The sequence below is a fragment of the Phoxinus phoxinus genome, assembly GCF_949152265.1.
Source record: "Phoxinus phoxinus genome assembly, chromosome: 14".
NCBI classification, from domain to species: domain Eukaryota; kingdom Metazoa; phylum Chordata; class Actinopteri; order Cypriniformes; family Leuciscidae; genus Phoxinus; species Phoxinus phoxinus.
In genome coordinates, this window is record NC_136889.1 from 12,911,690 (window position 1) to 12,931,520 (window position 19,831).

Consider the following 19,831-nt stretch of genomic DNA (forward strand, 5'->3'; position numbering starts at 1 on the left):
CCAGGCCTTCTGTTTGTATGTAACTGTAAGGTATTAAACAACTTCTATGTGCTGAAGTTATAGCAACACATTCAAAAACAATATTACTTTTCTTCCTAAAAGCAAAGGAAAATGTTCAAAGATTAAGATGTTGCTCAGGCGTTCAGCTAATGCGGTTACCATAGTAACAGACTGAGATTAACTGGGGCCTTTAGCAAACACTGAGCAAATTGATCTACCTAACATTTTTAACGCTTCATTTCTTTGCTGAATCATTCATCCTGAAGAAATGACCCAGCATCACCTGCAAAATCATGCTATCAGCGGTTCCATTTTAGTGGATGGTTACAATGGTAATGGTAAATTTTACCAATTTGTAGACAAAACTGCCCTAATTGTAATTTTCACAAATAGGGCACAAACAGTAGTCCCTTTACTTAAAGGTATAGTTCACCCAAAAATAAAAATTGTCATTATTTTCTCACCCTTAAGTTGCTCCAAACATGTATACGTTTCTTTCTTCTACTGAACACAAAGTGTATACTTTTAAGAATGTCGGTAACCAGATTATGGACCCCATTGACTTCCATAGCATTTTCTTTCCAACTATGGAAGTCAGTTGTTTGGTTTCCAATATTCTTCAAAATATAATCTTTAGTGTGGACAAAATCTGCAGCCATTACCCATTCTGGTGCATTTTGTAAGTTTATTATTTACAACCTTTAACCTAGAATTTCATCAATATGTTATTTTTACACTATTATTATTAGTGGACTTTATGCTGGTTTAATTGTTATTGAATGTTTATATATAAATATATTAAAGTTTAATCATATTCAGACATTCAAAACTATGGTAAAAGAGTTGCAAAACTAAAAAAGTTTATAAAATGTAATTTAAAAAAAATCATGGATGATCCTTGACCTGAATCTTTTTCTGAGACTATAGATAATTCTATTTTCTTAAAAAAAAAAAAAAAAAGAACAAAACATTTGACATCAGTTCAACTTTTCCTTATTGTTAGAAGAAAACTACTATTAATTAAACCTATTAAAGTAAATCTGTAACATGCACTGCTATTTTTAAACTGACCCTTACACTACCCTCACCTGTACAAGGCTGTTGCAGTTAGGTGTACAGTGACGAAATCGCTCCATGTTTCAGCTTTAGTCATTCATTGGACAAGTAGGTTTCCTAAAATAACATCAGACTCCATTACCCTGCTAAAAATAGAAGAAAGTAAATACAAATTATTGGTTTTTCAACTACAGGTTCAATAGACTGACAAGAACTCTAGGTCATGTGCAGCTTTACTTTTTTGGTCATGGGAACCTAAATTTCTCTCCTTTTCTGAATTTTTAAAATAACATTCTGTCAGCAAAGAAACATTTCTCTGTGGTTAGGCAACGGAAAGCTATTAAAAATATCAATGTAATTTTATTGTAACATCTAAAAGTGTGTGGGACAGTCCTCTTTTTGACACTTGATTATACATTACTGTGAAAATTGCAACTTTTTTTTTTAGTAAAATAGATGTCAAGCGCTCCATAAATGGAGAGACAACCTTTACAAGCCAGTTCAGAACATCAGCAATACAGCCATATTGTTCTCTTGATCTTCTAAAAGTAGGCTACAGAAAAGTCCATGTTACAGTGTTAAGTGTTCACTTTTTCTTTCTTTTCCCTTTAATTGTTGAAACGAAGTCATCTCCAGGTTGGCTCTGCTCGCTGACCCATTCTTTTTGCAGCTGCTCTAACAGCTCTTTTGTCAGTAGTCCATCCCGCAACAACCTGGAGCTCAGTGAAGAATCCGACGGCATGATCGCTTTTCTTTGATTATGGGCTTTTTGCACTCGTCCCCTCCTCTGTGGCAGTGTGTCTGAATCAGAAAGTCTTACAGAGGCGGTGGTTACTGCAGAGGAAGATTGATTCTCTGTGGCACGGATAAGCCGCGTGATGTTACGCACGCCAACCTGGATGATTCCGTCCAGTTCCTGCTGGATCTCACGGATGAGGTTAGCATCTGGGAACATGTCCATGAAGCGATAGCTGCAAGAGGGAAGCAGTCCAAGTGGATTAAAATTACGGGTGACATCAGTGGAAAAGGGTGTGAAAAGTATGAAAAACGTATTTATTGCTTTCTGATTTAATGCTAGAGTTCTAAATACATATTTACAGATGTTTAGGTTCATCTTTAGGGAAAAAAAATATACCTGAGCCAAAGGTAAAGATCTAGCACATCATGGACAGCCTCCAGGTGAACCAGGTCCTTGATGTTTTTGGGAGGGGCCAGGGGCCAATTCATATTTCGACACACCCAGTCGAACGTCAGAGGCTCATCTCTGCTGAACTGTCTGGCAAACTATAGAGGACAGATTTTTACAGCATTTATTAGACATTTATATACTATTCATATTTTTCAGTGTTGCTATTGTTAAAGGTACACGCCGACTTTTTGGGACTTCACCGTATACCCCAGAGTTAGATAAATCCCTACAAACCCTTCTGTGCCCAAGTAGCAGAGCTTCGCCTTCTGAGAATATAGTTCCCAGTATGTATATGGTTAGAAGATGGCTGTGTCTCATGTGACCTTGTTATTTGTACACGCTGTGACTACAAATCACAACATGTAAATAGGAAAATGTTGGTGTTATTTTGACACTTATTGGGAGCAGTATGCTAGCTGGAGCCGTTTACCTCCAGTCTTTGTGCTAAGCTAGGCTAGTGCTGAGAGCGTCAGACAGAGTTACGGCATGCACGGAGATGAGAAGAGCATGTATGGACTCTGGGGGATACGGTGAATAAGCTAAAGTCCCAAAAAGTCGGTGTGTTCCTAAAACTACAACTATTAAAAATAATTTACAGTAATTGAAATAAAGCTGAAATAATAAATTAAATCTAAATATTAGATGAAAAATGTATTAGATGGCAACTAAATAAGTTTACGTTGAAGTACTAAAATGACTAAAACTGAAATAAAAATGAGAGTTATTCAGGTTGAGCTGTCAGATGGTTCGCTCACCTTGAGAAAGGATGTACAAACGAAGGGCTGCTTCTTGTTGATGGGGGCCGTGCAGAACACGTAGCGGGAACGCAGATTCAGTGGGATATGCTGAATCATATCCGCCAAGAATTTGAAGTCATCGATGTTACAGACAAAGTAAAGTCCATCCACTTGTGCGAGACTCACAAATATATCCTGTACAGAGGAGGAGAATGGAAACGGAGTGTTTTAAATGGCCATTTAATTTATAGATCTGCTTATTTTTCAACCCTATTAGAAGAAAATAAACATAATCCTAGGTATTTATTTGAAACGGTGGCTAAACTAACGAAAAAGAAAGCTTCAAGCCCAGAAGTTTCAAAGCAACACAGCAGTAATGACTTCATGAACTTCTTCACTTATAAGATCGATAACATCAGGGACAAAATTATAACTATGCAACCGTCTAATACAGTATCGCATCAGGGAGTGCATTGTAGTCTCCCTGAGGGAAAATTTGATTCATTTGCTGCTATAGGAGAGGAAGAATTTTGCAAACTCGTCAAATCATCTAAATCGACAACTTGTATGTTAGACCCTATACCGACTAAGCTACTGAAAGAGATGCTTCCAGATGTCATAGATCCTCTTCTTAATATCATTAATTCATCTTTGTCACTAGGATACGTACCAAAAATCTTTAAGCTAGCTATGATTAAACCGCTTGTTAAAAAAACGCAACTTGATCCTACAAAATTAGTACATTTCAGGCCGATCTCGAATCTCATCTCTTTGACCTAGCATTCACAGAATGCATTATAGACTTCTATAACTCAAATGTTAGGCTGCATAGATTAGGTCAGCTGGAACTGGGAACACTTCCCTTAAATCCTGATGTACTCGTTACACCATAAGAAGAATGGCATCTACGCTAATTTTAGTGTCTTTGTTTATCCCGAGGTTTTCCCGCAGCCTGCCGTATCCAGATCTGACGAAGGACCTTCGCCTGGACCCGATGTCAGCGCAGTGCTGAAGTGCCAACTAGCCTCTCCCTATGGAGGATCTATTTACCACTCTACAGATAAAGCATTGTGGAAAATTTGTGTATCTACCCCGCAGTGATAAAATAAAATAAAATTCTGTATCAAATTTATAGGCAGGACAAGTAGTTTGTTTAGGCTTGGTTTGTAGAGAATTACAAACATGCGCACATATATTCAAACGCACATAACTATAGAATTAATTCTTGATGCGCACGTGAGCACGTGTTTCTCACAGGTTCGGGTTTAAAGTCTGTTTAGAGAGAACGATGTCGTCTTAGCGGCCCCTAATTTAATAACAAATTATCCTTTCGACGGAAGTGAATCAATCAAAACTAACTTTAGCTGGAAAATAACATAACCGCTATAAAGCCAAAACAATCTGTTACCTTAAATTATAAGTTTATCTCTGTAAAGCAGCTTTGAAACATTCTACATTGTTAAAAGCGCTATATAAATGAAGATGACTTGACATTACCACCTGCCAGTAAAATTATAATGTAAAAATGTTGAATATTTAGACCTACAATGAGGTTTGAGAGAGTTGCATAGGGAAGATGGTAGGCAAACATCTCTATCTGCTCCGCTGTGGGGTGTAATCCTGCCATCTAAGAGGAGAAATTAACAAATGATAAAACCTTTTTCCAAACAACATAAATGGTTTACTATTATAATATTATATTATATTATATTATAATAAAACTAGCCTTACCGCAATGGGGTCAACAGGCTTCCCCAAGATCTCCTTTAAAACAAGCAAGTCGTCCCTTTGCATAGTAGTGACCTCACCCTCTTTAAACACAGAGCTGAAGCGTCCCGCTCGACCAGCGATCTGCAGCGCCTGTGACGTGGAAATAGTGTCTAGCTCCTTCTCCCCCTTTTCATTCACGCTGGGTTTTACCAGAGAGTTAAAGATGATTCTCCTAATACTCCTAAAGGAAGTACAGGATCATTATTAATCAGAGTCAAATGCACTAATTTTCAGGGTCTATAAGAATGTTGGAGAGGGTCATGAAAAACTAAAATATAAAACATGCTTACTATATTTATATATATATATATATATATATATATATTATATATGATCACCTTATAGTTTGATTAAGTGTCAAAATGTAAGATAAGGTTACTGGAAGGAAGTTACTCACAAGTTCAAACCCATTCCAATTGCATCCGTGGCAACAAGGATTTTGCAAGGGTCGTCTGGATCATTAAACTTTTTAGCTTGAGCCAACTTGGTGCCTGTTGACGAATCAAAATATTAGCTCAGTTTCCAGATCAAATAAAACCAATTATTGAGAAATTATTGTGATAGGAAGGTAATATGATATTAACTCTATTCCCGCTATTGACTGTTATACGGTTGGGGGTGCTATTATATCTTCTGAAAGAGTACAAAATCTTTGGACCAAAACACAGGCACAAAATGAGCAGAAACAGGTGATAAAAGCATTGCTTTGAAAAAAAAAAAAAAAAAGATTTTCTCAGCTTTTTGTAACTTTTTTTATGAAACTTACCCTATTGATAATAAAGAATGCATGAAGCTAGAATAAACATTTGGTTACACTTTATTGTAAGGTGACATACTTACATTGTACTTCCTCAAAGAAGTACTGAGAGATATTAATTAACAACATGTACTTACTATAGAGTTGCAGTTATAATGTAATTATGCATAATGTACTGCTATTACCATAGTAAGTACATGTAGTAACGTGTAAATATACGTTAACTTAAAAACAAAGTGTTACAAAACGTTTTTGTTGTTGTTGTTGCCGTTTGAAAGCACATGATCTGCTCTTTCTTTTTGCACACTCAGATATTCATACAGCAAAATATACTGGGGGCCATGAAAGTTTTGTAAAAATTATAAAAAATGCTGGCGGTGGCTGGCGACTTTTTTTTTCTTTCTTTCTTTTTTTCTAAACGCTGGCAGGGAAGAGTTAATACAGACAGTTCTAGAAAATAAAACCAGATCATAAATTTACCATGTGGAACTTACCAGGGGGCAAGCTGCCGTAAATGACGGCACACTCCTGGCCACGGATTTCTATCTGTCGGCTGATTGAGTAGATGTCATTTTTGCTGAAGCACACGATGCAGTCACCAGGCTTTAGGTTATCTAATGATTCCACTGCATGATTTGAGATTGAAAAGGGGGTCAGCCTCTTATAATTATGCACCTTAAAGACAAAAGAGCATATGTCAAACCACACTAATGAGCTCAATATCTCACAACATTGGGCAAACATTGAAATATTTTTTCAAATCAACAATTTTACCCAGGCAAAATAAATGCCACCTAGCATTTACTAAGCAGTCAGTAAATAACTAACATAACTAAGCAGTCAGTAGTCTTTCCAACAATTCTGTATCTCAGACTCACCTCAACCTCTTCACCAGTGGTGAACATGAGTTCAGTGACAAACTCAACTGCTGCAGATTCTCCACACACATGGATCTCCTCAGCACACAAACCTATTCAGAAAGAGAAATGCTTCTTTAACATACCTCATTCAACATGTTTATATTAAACTACAGATTTGACCATGCAGATGAAATTAGTATAGTATATTATGAAAATAGTCGGTGAGTTTAATATTTGTAAAGTAGCAGGCATTTAAATATTATTAATAACTTGACACTAAAGATGAATACGAGTAGGCACAATCCAACTGAGAAAATAAAGTGATAAATAGGCTACAGAGGGGTAAAAAAAAAAAAGCTTTTGAGACCGCATTATATGTATAAATAAATAGTTGTTTCTGCTGAAAAGTAAGTCAACCCACCAAGAAGAGCTCTGGTCCAAGCCCAGCCTCTGGAGGGATCTTTGATCATTTGAATCTCATCAATGACTGCCACTTCGTCTAAACAAAATATTCAAACAATAATAAGGTTTTATTTATACAGTACTTTCCAAAATCTCAAGGTGGCTTTACAGTCAATGTATGATTAATGAACAGTCAAGTTACACAAAAAAAATGTATATTTATTTATATTTCTTTGAATATTATAGTATATTTTATATTTGTTTGTATATTAGATTGCTTAAAGAGGCTATACATAAGAATTTTCATGTATTAATCGCTTTTGTATAGGCAACATGTGAACAGTTTGTAACGAAACGAAAAAAGAGACCTTCCGACTTTCTAGGTTGTCTATGAAATCCTGTAGACAGGAAATTTTTGCCGGGAAAATCATAAGGATGTGACATTTTTGTGCGCTCCCGAGAGCCTCTCTTCCTATGACACATGAAACGAATGCTTACAATCAGGATAAATCGCCAAAAGAGCAATTCTGTGATATCAATGTGATTGTGTCGTGCAAAGAAAAGGGATTAGTTCAAACTATATTCTCACTAGGGCTTTGACTTATGCCCAAAAATCATATTCAAAGTTTGTTTGTTTATTAATATTCTAATATTTATTAATAATATTTTGACCATTAAATGCCTTCAGTAAGACCTATATTGGTATCAAACTTAAGTTGTATATTATGTTCTGTCCACCAGAGGGCAGTGTATCAGTCAATGTCAATAAGCAGGCAATGTTTTCAGAAGAAAACCACACCATCACCGCTGTTTAATTATTATTTTTTAAATCAGACCCTGAATTAAACACAAACAGTATCAAAATTAATTTTCTTTTCAAAAATAAATAAATCGCAGCCATTGTTTTGCTATACAAAATAGGCGCTAACCAGGACGCTACAGGAGCCCAGATGACCAATGGACTTTATGCACAGCTGCACTACTTCCTGATTTTTAGCCAGCTCCTTTGTTTCCTGTCTGCCATTATTGGACAAACTGATTAATCCAGGTGTGCCTGACCAACAACAATAATCAGACACACCTGGATTAATCAGTTTGTCCAATATTGGCAGACAGGAAACAAAGGAGCTGGCTAAAGTTCAGGAAGTAGTGCAGCTGTGCATAAAGCCCATTGACGGGTTTCTGTGCAACTTCATCACAGAGATGCGCACGCAACTAGGCGGCAGAAAGCAGCACTCTATACAGCATTTTTAGCAGAAACAGAGATGACACAGAGCTGTTGTGCTGTACACTAACCGCCAAAAAGATGGATTTAAAATGTAAGAAATCAATACTTTTATTCATCAAGGATGAATTAAATTGATCAAAACTTACAGTAAAGACATTTATAATGTTACAAAAGATTCTATTTCAAATAAATGCTGTTCTTTTGAACTTTCTATTCAAAGAATCCTGAAAAAATATGTTTTATCAAATTACCATATTAGACTGGATTAATGATGCTGAAAATGCAGAACCCTGCATAACACCTGTTAGCGGTTTTGCCTCTTGAATGTGCGCGCATCCAGTATTGTTTGTATACAAGAAACTTTTCTTGTTTGTATACAAGAAAAATCACAACTTCACCAGGCGTGAAATAGCCTCGTAATTGAAAACAACATTTACAAGCTAAAAAATCCCCATAACAGGTTGGAATATTAAAGGCTGCCTAATATTCGTTCAAATATCATTATTTTTTTAAATATTCAAATTATATTCGAATAACAAAGTTTGGAGTCAAAGCCCTAATTCTCACATTGCCAGATCTATAGTCTCAGATGTAATTTATAATCAAACGATCAGAACTGTCTAATTTTGTCAACATGATGGTAAATTGCAGAGCAGGTGCAAACATATCCACATAGCTATGATCAGATGCTTTCTTAACTGCGGTTTTCTCACCGCTGTCATTGTTGTTGCGAATTTATTTATTTATTTATTTGTTATCCAAACGCCACTCTCAGCAGTGTGGGCTGCGTCTGGATGTTCGTTAACAGTACATCGCTACAAAGGTATTTCACAGTTCTTTGCTTAGAAGTAAAAAGAACTTTGCTGTGAGTATATCGGGGGCTTGAATCCTGTTCAGTCTCTTATACGTTACGTCTGCACGAGTGCGAGCACAAGCAAAAGTTGCTGGCTGCAGTTAACTTAACGGCCACCGGTGTCACTAATAACAAGAATTCTACATATAGCCTCTTTAAGATTACCATCAAGACTCAAGTATTCTCACATTCAAAAAAGCATGTTCTCCATACTCACATGGAGTTGTGACACTGCACATCTCTATCGTAGAGGCAATGTGGCCAGACGGTCTTCCTTGTGGATCAACAAATTTTCTCTCTTCTCCTGTCACCAGATCACACGGCACTCCCTGATGGGAAACCACAAATAAGTGGCTCAGACACCCACGACTAATGCAATTACATTAAAAAAAGTCTAAACAATGAAACTCACTGCATCATTACTCTTCTCATAGATTTCATGGGCCAGTAGCTTTAGAGGTCCACAGTAAACTCCAGACTTGGCTGCTAGGTATCTCTGGATGGCATGATAGGTCTTACCACTGTTGGTGGGTCCTGCGTGAAAAACAATCTTTCTTTGAATAGCTCTGGCCTCTGGATACCTGGAACACACATTTGTTGTTCAAAAGATTGTATTGGTAAAAATACTAACAACTGTAATGACTATTAGTGAAATCAGAGAATGAAACTCTCAGTACCAGTTTGCTGGGACCCGTAAGTCACTGATCTTGCGCAAATCGTCCATACAGTCCAACATGGGAAAAATCTGTTTGGCATGTCTCATAAAGTAAGGGAAAATATCATCTATGTGCCCTGGAATGAGGAAAAGAAAGATTAATAGATGGCTTTTCTTACACTGTAAAAAATTACCGCAATTTTAACAGGAAAAAAACTAAACGGTAAACACCTGTTCATTGGTTAACAGTCAGTTTGCAGTCTAAATACAGTAAAAAAAGATGAATAAATCTAACAAGACATTTCATGTAATTTTACAGTAAAATACTGTACATTTTCTTATGCACATTAGGGTTTTATGCAACATCTTAGGTTGTTAAAGGGATAGTTCTATCCCTTTAAATAAATGTTTGTTGCATTATTTTAGTTCCATGTGTGTAACCATGCTTTGCTTTGCTCAGCATCATGCTTTGTATTTCTATGACACTGTATGCACCTACAATTAATACTTCACTCAGTTTGTAGAAAAGCTACATATGATTAACTTTGATTGATCATGTAGCTTTTACAGTGTTTTTTGGTGGTTGTTAGTGTATTATAAGGGTTGGTATATTCCCATTATCAGTTAACGAAGCATACAATTATTTTTTTAGTTTTTACAGTGTATGGATAATGTCAGTTAAATGTCTGAAGTAAATACTCACCAGCTCCACAGCAGATGTCACTAAGAATGATGTGCAAGTCAGCATTTAATGCGTTCATTTCCAGCACATATTTCCTAAAGCTGACAAACGCTTGATGGAAGAGACGAGCTGTTGAAGAACAAATAAACAATAATGCTTTGATGAGACAATGATGCAACAAACCTAAATGCTTTGTAACAAACAAAATACAATAGTATCCCTGACATACTGCTATGTGTATATAGTTGTTGTAGATGGGCACAATGTGACCCATCACTGGGTTGACCAATGTTAAATATGTAAGATCAGGTAATAATAATCATGGGTCCATGATTCTCACCATCAAGTCCTTGGTCAGCAGCCAGTTTTTGCATCTCTTTCCTTTTGTAGAATCTATTCAGTACTTTGAGGATTTCACCTGTTAAAACAAGTAAATATAAAATATTCGAAGCATTACTGTTGCAATAGTTCACCAAATGTATACAAATGAATCTATAAAAACACCAGGACAGAATGGCTTCTCGCCAGATCATTAACGCGATTATACAATATTCTAATAACATAACATAACATACTTTTGTCCAGCGGTTGCGTCAACTCAGCGCCGATTGCCGCATCCCAGACTTCATCACTTTTGACGGCTAGCGGTATAAACAGTGATGTGTCCAGGGGTCTCGATGAGTTGTCTGAAGATGAATGTCTCCTGGATACTTTTTCAGGCGTCCTTCTTGTTGAATGCAGTGAAGTGTTGTTTGCTACTGAAGCAGTGGAGAAGCTTGAGCTAGCACATACCCGGTATCGGAGGTTGCAACGCGACAACAAGTAAATACAGCGATTTACAGACATTTTTAGCTCCCGTTAATCACGAGCAGCTGGATGAACAAAGGAATAAAAACTGGCAGGAGCACAATTCATATTAAACTTAATGTTAAACATAAGTTAATTTCAGCTACAGCAACTGTCCCAGCACCTATTATGACAAGGAGGTCAAGTTTCTCTCAGTGACAACGTGTAGAAGGACCCAAGAATGTGTGGTGCCCGAGGTAATGCCTGTTTTTTTATCTCAATATTTATTCAAGTCTTAAAATCAACATTGGATAAATTTAAAGGAAATGGATAATATGTGTATAGTAGACTACAATATCACGAGAATACGTTCGCTATAAAATGTGCAATCTTGAAGGATAATATTTTTTGGATTGTGGGTATGACAGGCATGTGATACAAACATCATTTTGTAATGACTAGTGACTTTCGCAGCGCAACCGAAACGGACTCGTTTTAATTATGCTACTTTAGCGCAATCACAGCAGCTATGAAATAACTGAGATGACAACATTGAAGCAAAACCTGAGCACTTGCAGTCCTTTAGTGTGTTATGTGATGATGACGTGAAGGATAATTTTGGTGCAAACTGATAATAATGATAATAAATAATAGTAATGTCCATGACATAATGAATTTGACGTAACACGCACAATCGAACAACTGTATGCAATTTCGCGCTAAATCCGTCCCGAGAGCTTTAAAAATCACAATATATAAGGTTTATCAAAGGGTATTTCTGTAAAGACCTGGTTTGGAAAATGGATGGGTTTTTTTTTTACCACTAAATAATAAGATGGTTATTTTAAATAAAAAATAAATGTAGCTGTAAGTATAAACTGGCATTTTTATTTGACATAATGGCAGATAAACAAACTATGGCAGGATATGTACAATTTTCATGATGTACAAATGACTCGGTTGCCGTAGCACAACTATTTCATTAGTTCTCAAACACTCATCATTATGTCTTTACCATTGGGGCACTTAATAGTTTTGTACACAGACATTTCCATTTGTAGTGAAGTGTTTTAAAATCAAAGCAGTGGGGAAAAAATAATAAATGTAATGTTTAGTGAAATAAAAAAAGTCAAAATAAACACATTTACTCCACAAACCACATTAAAATAAGACCGAGCACATTTGCGACAGTGAAATATTGTTAACATCCTTTTGTTAGAAAGCCTTAAAGCAGGATGACATGCAAATTATACAACAAAACAATCCCATCATTTCTCTAAAGTCTAACAATTTAGACGATATGAAATGTCATTTTGTAGCAGAGATGATATTTAGCAGTGTATAGCGATGCTGATGAATCATCTCAATAAGCTCATTAGGAAATTCAAGTGGCCCTCTTTTACTACTAAGCCAGTGTGTTCAAAATGGGGCAAACAAGTTGAATACATGTGCCCAATATAATTACACAAACTGCCCTAGTTTTATAAAGCTTCTAGTCCAATACCTCTTTAAATATTTTATATATAGACATATACTTTTTTATTTCAAGGAATATTTAAGAAACAAACAAACAAACAAAACAAAAAAGAGAAGATGCTAAATAAGTTAAATAGAAATGTTTAAGTGGATTGCAAATACAGTGTGGGCTGGGTGCCATTCCATTTCTTGACCTTTTTTTAAAATGACCCCATAGCCTTTATTAACTGTTACTATGAACTCCGATTCACCAGCTAGCATGCATGATGAAGCGCTTTAAAATGTGTTTCTGCTCTATTATATGGAACATAGAGGATACCAGTGAGTGCACTTTTAAAAAACATTTCTTCATCTAGGGATGCGTGCAACCTTGAATATGTGCTATATGATTTAAATGACCGTTTCCAGTGCTTTCTAAAAAGTGTCCTTGTGTAATAACAGATTGCTTGCTGTGGACAACAGGGAGGGCAGAGCCAATTCAGGCACAGTTTATCACCATAAGCTGTGAGGGGTGACCATGTGAACAGCGATCTGCATGTATGTTCAGTGGAATTTGTTCTCCTCTCCTGCGGCTGGTCACTGAGAGGCACATGTGTCCCTGGCTGGTTGCTCTCCAAACCCCGCTCACATTTCCGGCTGCTCAGCAGAGAGACTCGGCCGGGGCTCAGGTGACTCGTAGCGCTGATGGAAGTTACGTTTCCGCATTTTCTCTGGTGCCTTCCTCCACAAAACTATTTCCTACAAACAAACAAAAAAGAACAAATCATCAAGTCATACTGCTTATTTACATTATTATTATATCTTGCATGACAAATGAGACACTGAAAGTAAAAAAAATTATATAACAAGCATTGTCACTTGGGGCATTCAAAAGGAACATCATTATTTATAACTGTAAATTTTATTACAACTGCATTTTCATACACACTGTACCTGCTGTTTGAAGTATCTCCTATCTTCTTCATCTACAAGCACCAAGTTCAAAAAGTACCTCACAGAGAACTTCTTATTTACATCTCTCATTGTGGGTGTAAGGTCATAACCAGCCAGGAAAAGGCGAATGGGAATGGATTCACCTGGAAATATATTGTCAGTCCAGTAGGGGAACAAAAGTCAGTTTAGGAATAATGAAACTGGCAATATCATACTATGTTCAATGCGACCAGCGCCACAATATTAACTACTTTAAATGCGTATAGCACATCAAATGAAGTGTGAGCAGGCTTTCTCAGAAACACTTTGGGCTTAAGCAGTTGGTCAAACACAACACATTGTGCTTTTCAGGAGGGGCTTTATAGTGTGAAGTGTCTATACAAATCAATTATAAATCAAAGTAAACTGTAGCACTGAGATGCTATTAGAGATGCACAATTCAGAGCATGATTCTCCCACAATTCTGAACAGACAACTACAAAATAACATGTAATTTGCTAGAGGTTCTGACAAATGTTATTTGCTGCAGTCTATTTCAAAATCACTCTGATTCATTAGACATCTAAAAAAAAAAAGATTGCGTGGGCGTTTTTAGTTATTTTATTTTTTATTAGTTGTACTAAACTGAATGTGACAATTTATGCATGAAAGTTTAAATGAATGGTTAACAGAAATTTGTTCTGCTTGCGTTTCATGATTGAGGCCCATTTTTTATGTTCTACCTGACATTAGTACACTTTGTCTTCAGTAGTAGTAAAACACTTTTTAAAAGACTCATCTACACTCATATCATAACAAATATATTCAGAAAATGATGAGGAGTAGCTGCTCACCCTTGACTGGTGCTCCATCCATAATCTCATATTTGGCCACAGTCTCTGTCTCAGTAGTTGTGCTCGGCCCTAGAGAGGCATGTCACATGACGCACTTCATAATAAATAAATAAAATGCAAATCAAGCTGGACTACAGTAAAATGTTCTCTAAAGATTATTAACTTAAATTAATTAAGTTAATTTATATCATTTATAATTTAGTACAAATTATATCCTTTCAAAACAATTATTCATGAATCATACAGGAGTATAAAATCTAACATATAAGGAGATCTTACCAATTCCAGTCATTTCTTTTTTGATCAACTGAAGCTCCATGTGTTGGATTTTAATTCGTACAAGTAAGAAGTAGATTTTACCCACAATTACGTCTTTGAGGTGATACCTAAAGACAATACTTGTGTTAGCTTAAAATCAGTTAGACTAACAAATATGTTTAAGCCACTGAATCCATGCATACATTACTCAGCAGCTTAGAAACTAGGATTGAATCAGTGGGAAAGTTAACCCGTTTAATCCCAAATTTTTTCTTGCAATTTTGATACATGCATTTTACTCCTTAGACCTCCCTAACACACAAACTTTATGCCCTTTTTGATTTTATGTTGGTTAAGTTAGTGAAATATTAGGTTTTATACTTGGTCACAATAGTGGCCGGTGGGAAACAACATAGTCAGAATTCATACAAATTCTTCAATTAGGCCTATTTACGCAACACATTCCAAGACATCCATAACCTCGCTTTGTCATTTCATGAAGGAGGTTTAGTGAGATGAAAAGGTTGTCATGGACAAAGTTACACCCTGGATGAACTTCCGCTTGTTCGGCTAGACCTCTATGGGCTAGAGTAGACCAAAGACTACACTTGGGCCCTGCCTATAAGCCAGTTTCAGGGAGATGTGTGTGCACTCATTCAGTGCACTAAAGATGGGCCGTACATTGTAGAAAGGGTTGTTTGTGGTGATGTGTGGCGCACACCAATTGGTTCTCATGAACATCTGCCTCATCCTCCAGATGTTTCACCTCTGCATCGCCATTCAATAATCTACCTGGCAAATAGGCCGTTTCACCCTGGTACTCCCTATCTGATCCATCACTATCAATCACTTTTAATTGCGTCTGTTTGCTGCACACAGCACTTGGGGGGGTCACGTACGTCTAGAAGGTCCAACACATCTGATAGTTTTAAACTGTGTAATAATAAACAATTGATAACTAGGATTAACAGCCAAAACCTGTGTTTTCAACTGAAACACTGTGTTATACTACCGGTCACAATTGTGACCGTTAACAAATTTACATGTCTTACGAGCAAAATATATATGCAGGAGTATAATTCTCAAAATATATCAGTAGTAGACCCTTTAAAGAATATATGTACAAAATTTGATAGTTCTATCTGTTAATTAAGGTGTTTTATATACTACTTTTTGTAGTAGTGTGAGGAAGACATCTTCTTCTAGATGTGCAAGCAGGAAATAAACTGATCTAGTCATGTGACCTTTCACACCAGTCACATGACATTTATATATTTTATTCAAAACAATCTATTTTTTCTTTTAAAAGTTGAATTACTTGCCCAAAGCCAATAACAACACTTTTAGAGCTTCCAGAAATAAGAAAAAATATGCGGTCACAATTGTGACCGGTGGGATTAAACGGGTTAAGTGCACTTACTTGGACTTATTGTATTCAAACTCTATATGCAGGCAGTCTTCGATGCCCACTTCCATTTTGATAGAGTTGTTGACGTCAGGGTAGGTGGCCAGCTGATGGACAATGAGGTCATACTCCTTTACCAAATCAGACAGCCTCCTTACAATTGTAACTTTAAGGAAATACCTGCATAGACATGAAATGAAAGTTGCAATGAATTGTCAGGGCAATTTGAAAAAAATAACGTGTCTTAAAGCAGGAGTCATATGACAAGTATTGGCATTTTTAACATCTCAGTGTTCGGCTGTCTCGATGCTGAAAAAAAAAAAAAAAAAAAAAAAAAAAAAACACTCCACAAAGCGTTTACTAACCTCAGTCGCACATTCGCTCCGACATAGGACTCGTATGGCTTTTCCACCTGCATGAACTCAAAGTCATAGCTGCGGTTCTGTGTCAACTCCCCAGGCAGAGCGAGCTCCTTCACAAGGTTTACAAACTCATGAGTATTGCTTTTATCACTGAAGAGCTCTGCATGAGGGAAGAAAAAAAAACACACGCTCTTATGTAGTGGATGGACAATTTTTCTTTTTTACATTGCAAGCAGCAATCTTGTGATCGTTGAGACCATCAGAATCACTAATAATACTTAAAAATTAAGAAATAAAATAACTAGGGCACCATAACAGATCGCCTCCCTTACAGAAAATGTGTAGAGCAGTCTAGCTTTCCATGTGACAACCACATGCTCTCCTAAGCTCTCAGCATACTAGAACAGCAATACTGAAGCCAGTTTACTCATGAATGCCTCGAGAAAGAGAATAACTGAACGCATTGTGTTAACTTACCGATTTGTCCAACAAACTCAATGCGGATTCCCAGATGTTCAAGCCTTTTGCTTGTTTGTTTCACATTGATATTTACCTTGGGGTGGCAGAAGACAACATGCGTCAATTGTCTTTCAAAACCAGAGACTTGAAGAAATGACTCACACGGGTGATGTTTACTCACTCACCTTTCCTGAAACCGATTCTCCATCATAAAACATATAATGCTTCTCCAATTTCCCCTCCTCCGTCTTCAGCTCTGCTGTTTTCCTGCTTTCAGCATCGTTCAGAATGACATCGATTTCACACACAGGACCAAAAAGACCTCCAAGGAAACTCTGAAAGTATTACATAATCGTTTTATAAATTTTTTTCAATTTACCGTTATCCAGGTAGTTTCAGATCTATTCTTATGTATTGTGACATGCAGCCATGTTAAACATATATACATATATAGATATATAAATTAAAAAGTAAGATGGGGACTCAATTTACAATTCTTGTTTTTTTTAATGGAATATTGCATTTTAATTACATATCCATTTTAATACATTTCAAATACTTTGTTTAATGTTATAATGAATGCTAGAACTTAATTCCCAAATCAAGGTTTTAAACGGTCTTTTGACATGTCTCAATTTTTGCAGTTTGCAAAAACAAATTAAAAAGGTATGAATTTCAGGCATTTGTACCTAATTTGTCCGAAGAGTAAGGAAGAAACCTGCTTATCAGCAATAGTATGATAAGAAACAGTAAAATTATGTTCCCTCACATGAACAATTTGAGATAACTGGTGGTGCTACTACTTTATCAATTGGGTGAAGACGACATCATACTTCAATCTTAAAGCTTTAAACCTAAAGCGACATTCCAAGTTAATCTGTTTTCCATGGAAAATGTGTCATCAATTCAAAACTCAAAAATGTTTGTCGGTTAAAACATCACGTCCCATTGCAAGGAAATGCTGACGCAGTGCGAAACATTTAACTATCATGTGCATTACATTGCTCAATATGATCCATACGGAGCCGGGAAGGACTGCAGAAACTTTTAGCAACGAGTGTAAAATTGAAACCTTACAAACAGTTTAATTTTAGTGGAAACCAGAATAAACTCGGTATCTAGTTTGAATTCAACCTTCAGCTTTACAGCTGTTTTTAAAGGTCCTGTAGGATTTGCGTTGGTTACGCAAGCCCAACACGTACATATTCTCAGTGAGAACCAATTTGTAAGGACAAATGAATCCATTTGTTGTGTTTTATCAGTGTTTAATCGCTGACTGATAATGACCAGCCTCCCCACCCAATCCTTCACGACTTCCATGGCCTACTTGAGGCTGGATAAACTGCAAACATGTTTGCCGGGATTGGGGGCTTTTGTTCCAGAGGGAATGAGGCAAGTGTTCCGTGAGTTCAAGAATATCACCCATTAAATGCAGTCTGATTGAACGCTCACCATTTCAGCTCCGTAGCTTTAGCTTGAACAGTCCTCCTCAGTACAACTTCCGCTGGATCCCTGTTCCTCTGAGCTGAAGGGACTGGGACTGACAGGAACACAAAGCGAATGAGCGCTGAAACATTAAGAGAACGCGGCCCATCGAATTTCAAAATAAAAGTTTTAACTACATTTTATTTTTTTATTTTTTTTAAACTAAATTTCATTATGTTGATACGATTTTAAACTTAGATTTTAAAGGAATTTTTCCTATAGGCCTATTATTATGATGATTATTATTATTATTACATTTAACATACGTTGTACATTTAGTTTAGAAATGTATTGTTAGAATATTAAAAAGCTAGAATTGCTTTTAAAATCCCTAACATTATTTGACATGGCACGCTTCATATAAAATGGAGCAAAACAAACAAACAAAAAACAGGTTTATTTAAGTGTCTGTTTTTTGTGTGTGTGTGTGTGTGAATTACAATTAATTGCAATTTCTGCTGGCCAAAACAATTATTTGAAATTTTTGTATGCCACATTTTGCATTTGTGCCATTTCATGATGAATTGTTACATTTTTCTTATTATTATTATTTTTTACATTTTAACTGAATAGACTATTCAGTTTAAATATTTTATTATTATAATTAAATAAATTATTATTACAAATAGACTGTTGAAAGGGAGGTATCGCCTTGTGGCAATGCCTCATCACAAAAGTTTACGGTATGTTTGTTGATAACACGGAAAAAACAGAGGTGGACAAAGTACACAACTTCCTTACCTGAGTGAAAGTACAGATACTGGTCAAATATTACTCCGTTACAATATGAATATGTTAGCCTTACTGTTATCTATAAGCTAGTGTGCTCCAAAACAATGACAGAATTCGTGATGATGTCGTATTGCTCATGCTCCACCCACGACCACTGACGGACTGTCCTGTATTAGCATATTTGTATACTGTCTATAGACCAAGACAGCACTTTATCCCGTGTCTTGTGTCAACACACCCCATTGAAGAGAGGGGTGGGGTGAGCAGTTGCTCATTATCATTTAAAGAGACATGCGCTAAAACTGGTGGCTGTGAACAGAGCTGTTTTTAAGGAGGTAAAAAAGGGTGTTGTTTTACACAACCATTGAGAATTTTTAACCAAAGTATGTCAAAAACTTTACATGAACACCCTAAAGAATCATACCATCTTGTGGAAAATGGGCAACCAATGACCCCTTTAAAAGTCAAGCCTTGACTCAAATTGAAAATCTCACATATAGGCTACACATTCTCAAGATTTGCTGCTTATTTACAAGAAAAAAATTAAACATACCCATTTTGTGCATCATTAATGCTCTTGAAAAACTATTATTTAGTGTTGAAGCTGGAGAAAAATATTTCAATGTGCTGAGCTGTGGAGGTGTAACTGGAACAAATGTGGGTGTAAAGTTTCTGAAGGGAGTGTGTGTGTCATCTTAACCGCACTTTTGAATTTGCACATTTGCACCTTTTGCATTGTCTAATTTTTCTCTTTGTTTCCATCTTTTCAATGTTGCTCTAAATACAGAACTAACTGTATGTCTGTGCACTTGCCACTGAGAAACAGGTCATGAGAAGTGAGTCCGGAAACATACAAGATAGTCAGCCCAAGTGTGATAATAGACTTCTGGTAAAACAGGAAGCCTAAATGGCT

The 19,831-nt window shown here is 36.3% G+C and overlaps 2 protein-coding genes across 4 annotated transcripts; both read right to left on the reverse strand.

The window, feature by feature from the left end:
• Window positions 1-675: 675 nt before the first annotated feature.
• Window positions 676-11,532, reverse strand: supv3l1 (SUV3-like helicase). The gene is made up of 15 exons (XM_079634935.1): window positions 10,765-11,532; window positions 10,530-10,607; window positions 10,211-10,318; window positions 9,530-9,644; window positions 9,265-9,433; window positions 9,070-9,181; window positions 6,791-6,868; window positions 6,388-6,479; window positions 6,004-6,184; window positions 5,150-5,243; window positions 4,714-4,933; window positions 4,529-4,609; window positions 3,001-3,177; window positions 2,192-2,340; window positions 676-2,027 (listed from the first exon to the last, which is right to left on the reverse strand). The coding sequence occupies exons 1-15, from the start codon at window positions 11,033-11,035 to the stop codon at window positions 1,643-1,645; spliced, it is 2,310 nt and encodes a 769-aa protein (XP_079491061.1). The 5' UTR covers window positions 11,036-11,532; the 3' UTR covers window positions 676-1,642.
• Window positions 11,533-12,064: 532 nt separating this feature from the next.
• On the reverse strand, window positions 12,065-19,174 carry vps26a (VPS26, retromer complex component A). Of its 3 annotated transcripts, none has more exons than XM_079636361.1 (10): window positions 18,992-19,174; window positions 18,154-18,241; window positions 16,887-17,036; window positions 16,720-16,795; window positions 16,246-16,402; window positions 15,896-16,060; window positions 14,497-14,603; window positions 14,218-14,286; window positions 13,385-13,527; window positions 12,065-13,189 (listed from the first exon to the last, which is right to left on the reverse strand). In XM_079636361.1, exons 2-10 carry the CDS (start codon window positions 18,154-18,156, stop codon window positions 13,076-13,078), a joined length of 984 nt encoding a protein of 327 aa, XP_079492487.1. In that variant the 5' UTR covers window positions 18,157-18,241; window positions 18,992-19,174; the 3' UTR covers window positions 12,065-13,075. The 3 variants fall into 3 exon arrangements, with proteins under 3 accessions (XP_079492487.1, XP_079492486.1, XP_079492488.1); XM_079636360.1 differs by having other exon boundaries at window positions 18,154-18,268; window positions 18,928-19,139; XM_079636362.1 differs by having other exon boundaries at window positions 18,928-19,105.
• Between the last annotated feature and the right edge of the window lie 657 nt (window positions 19,175-19,831).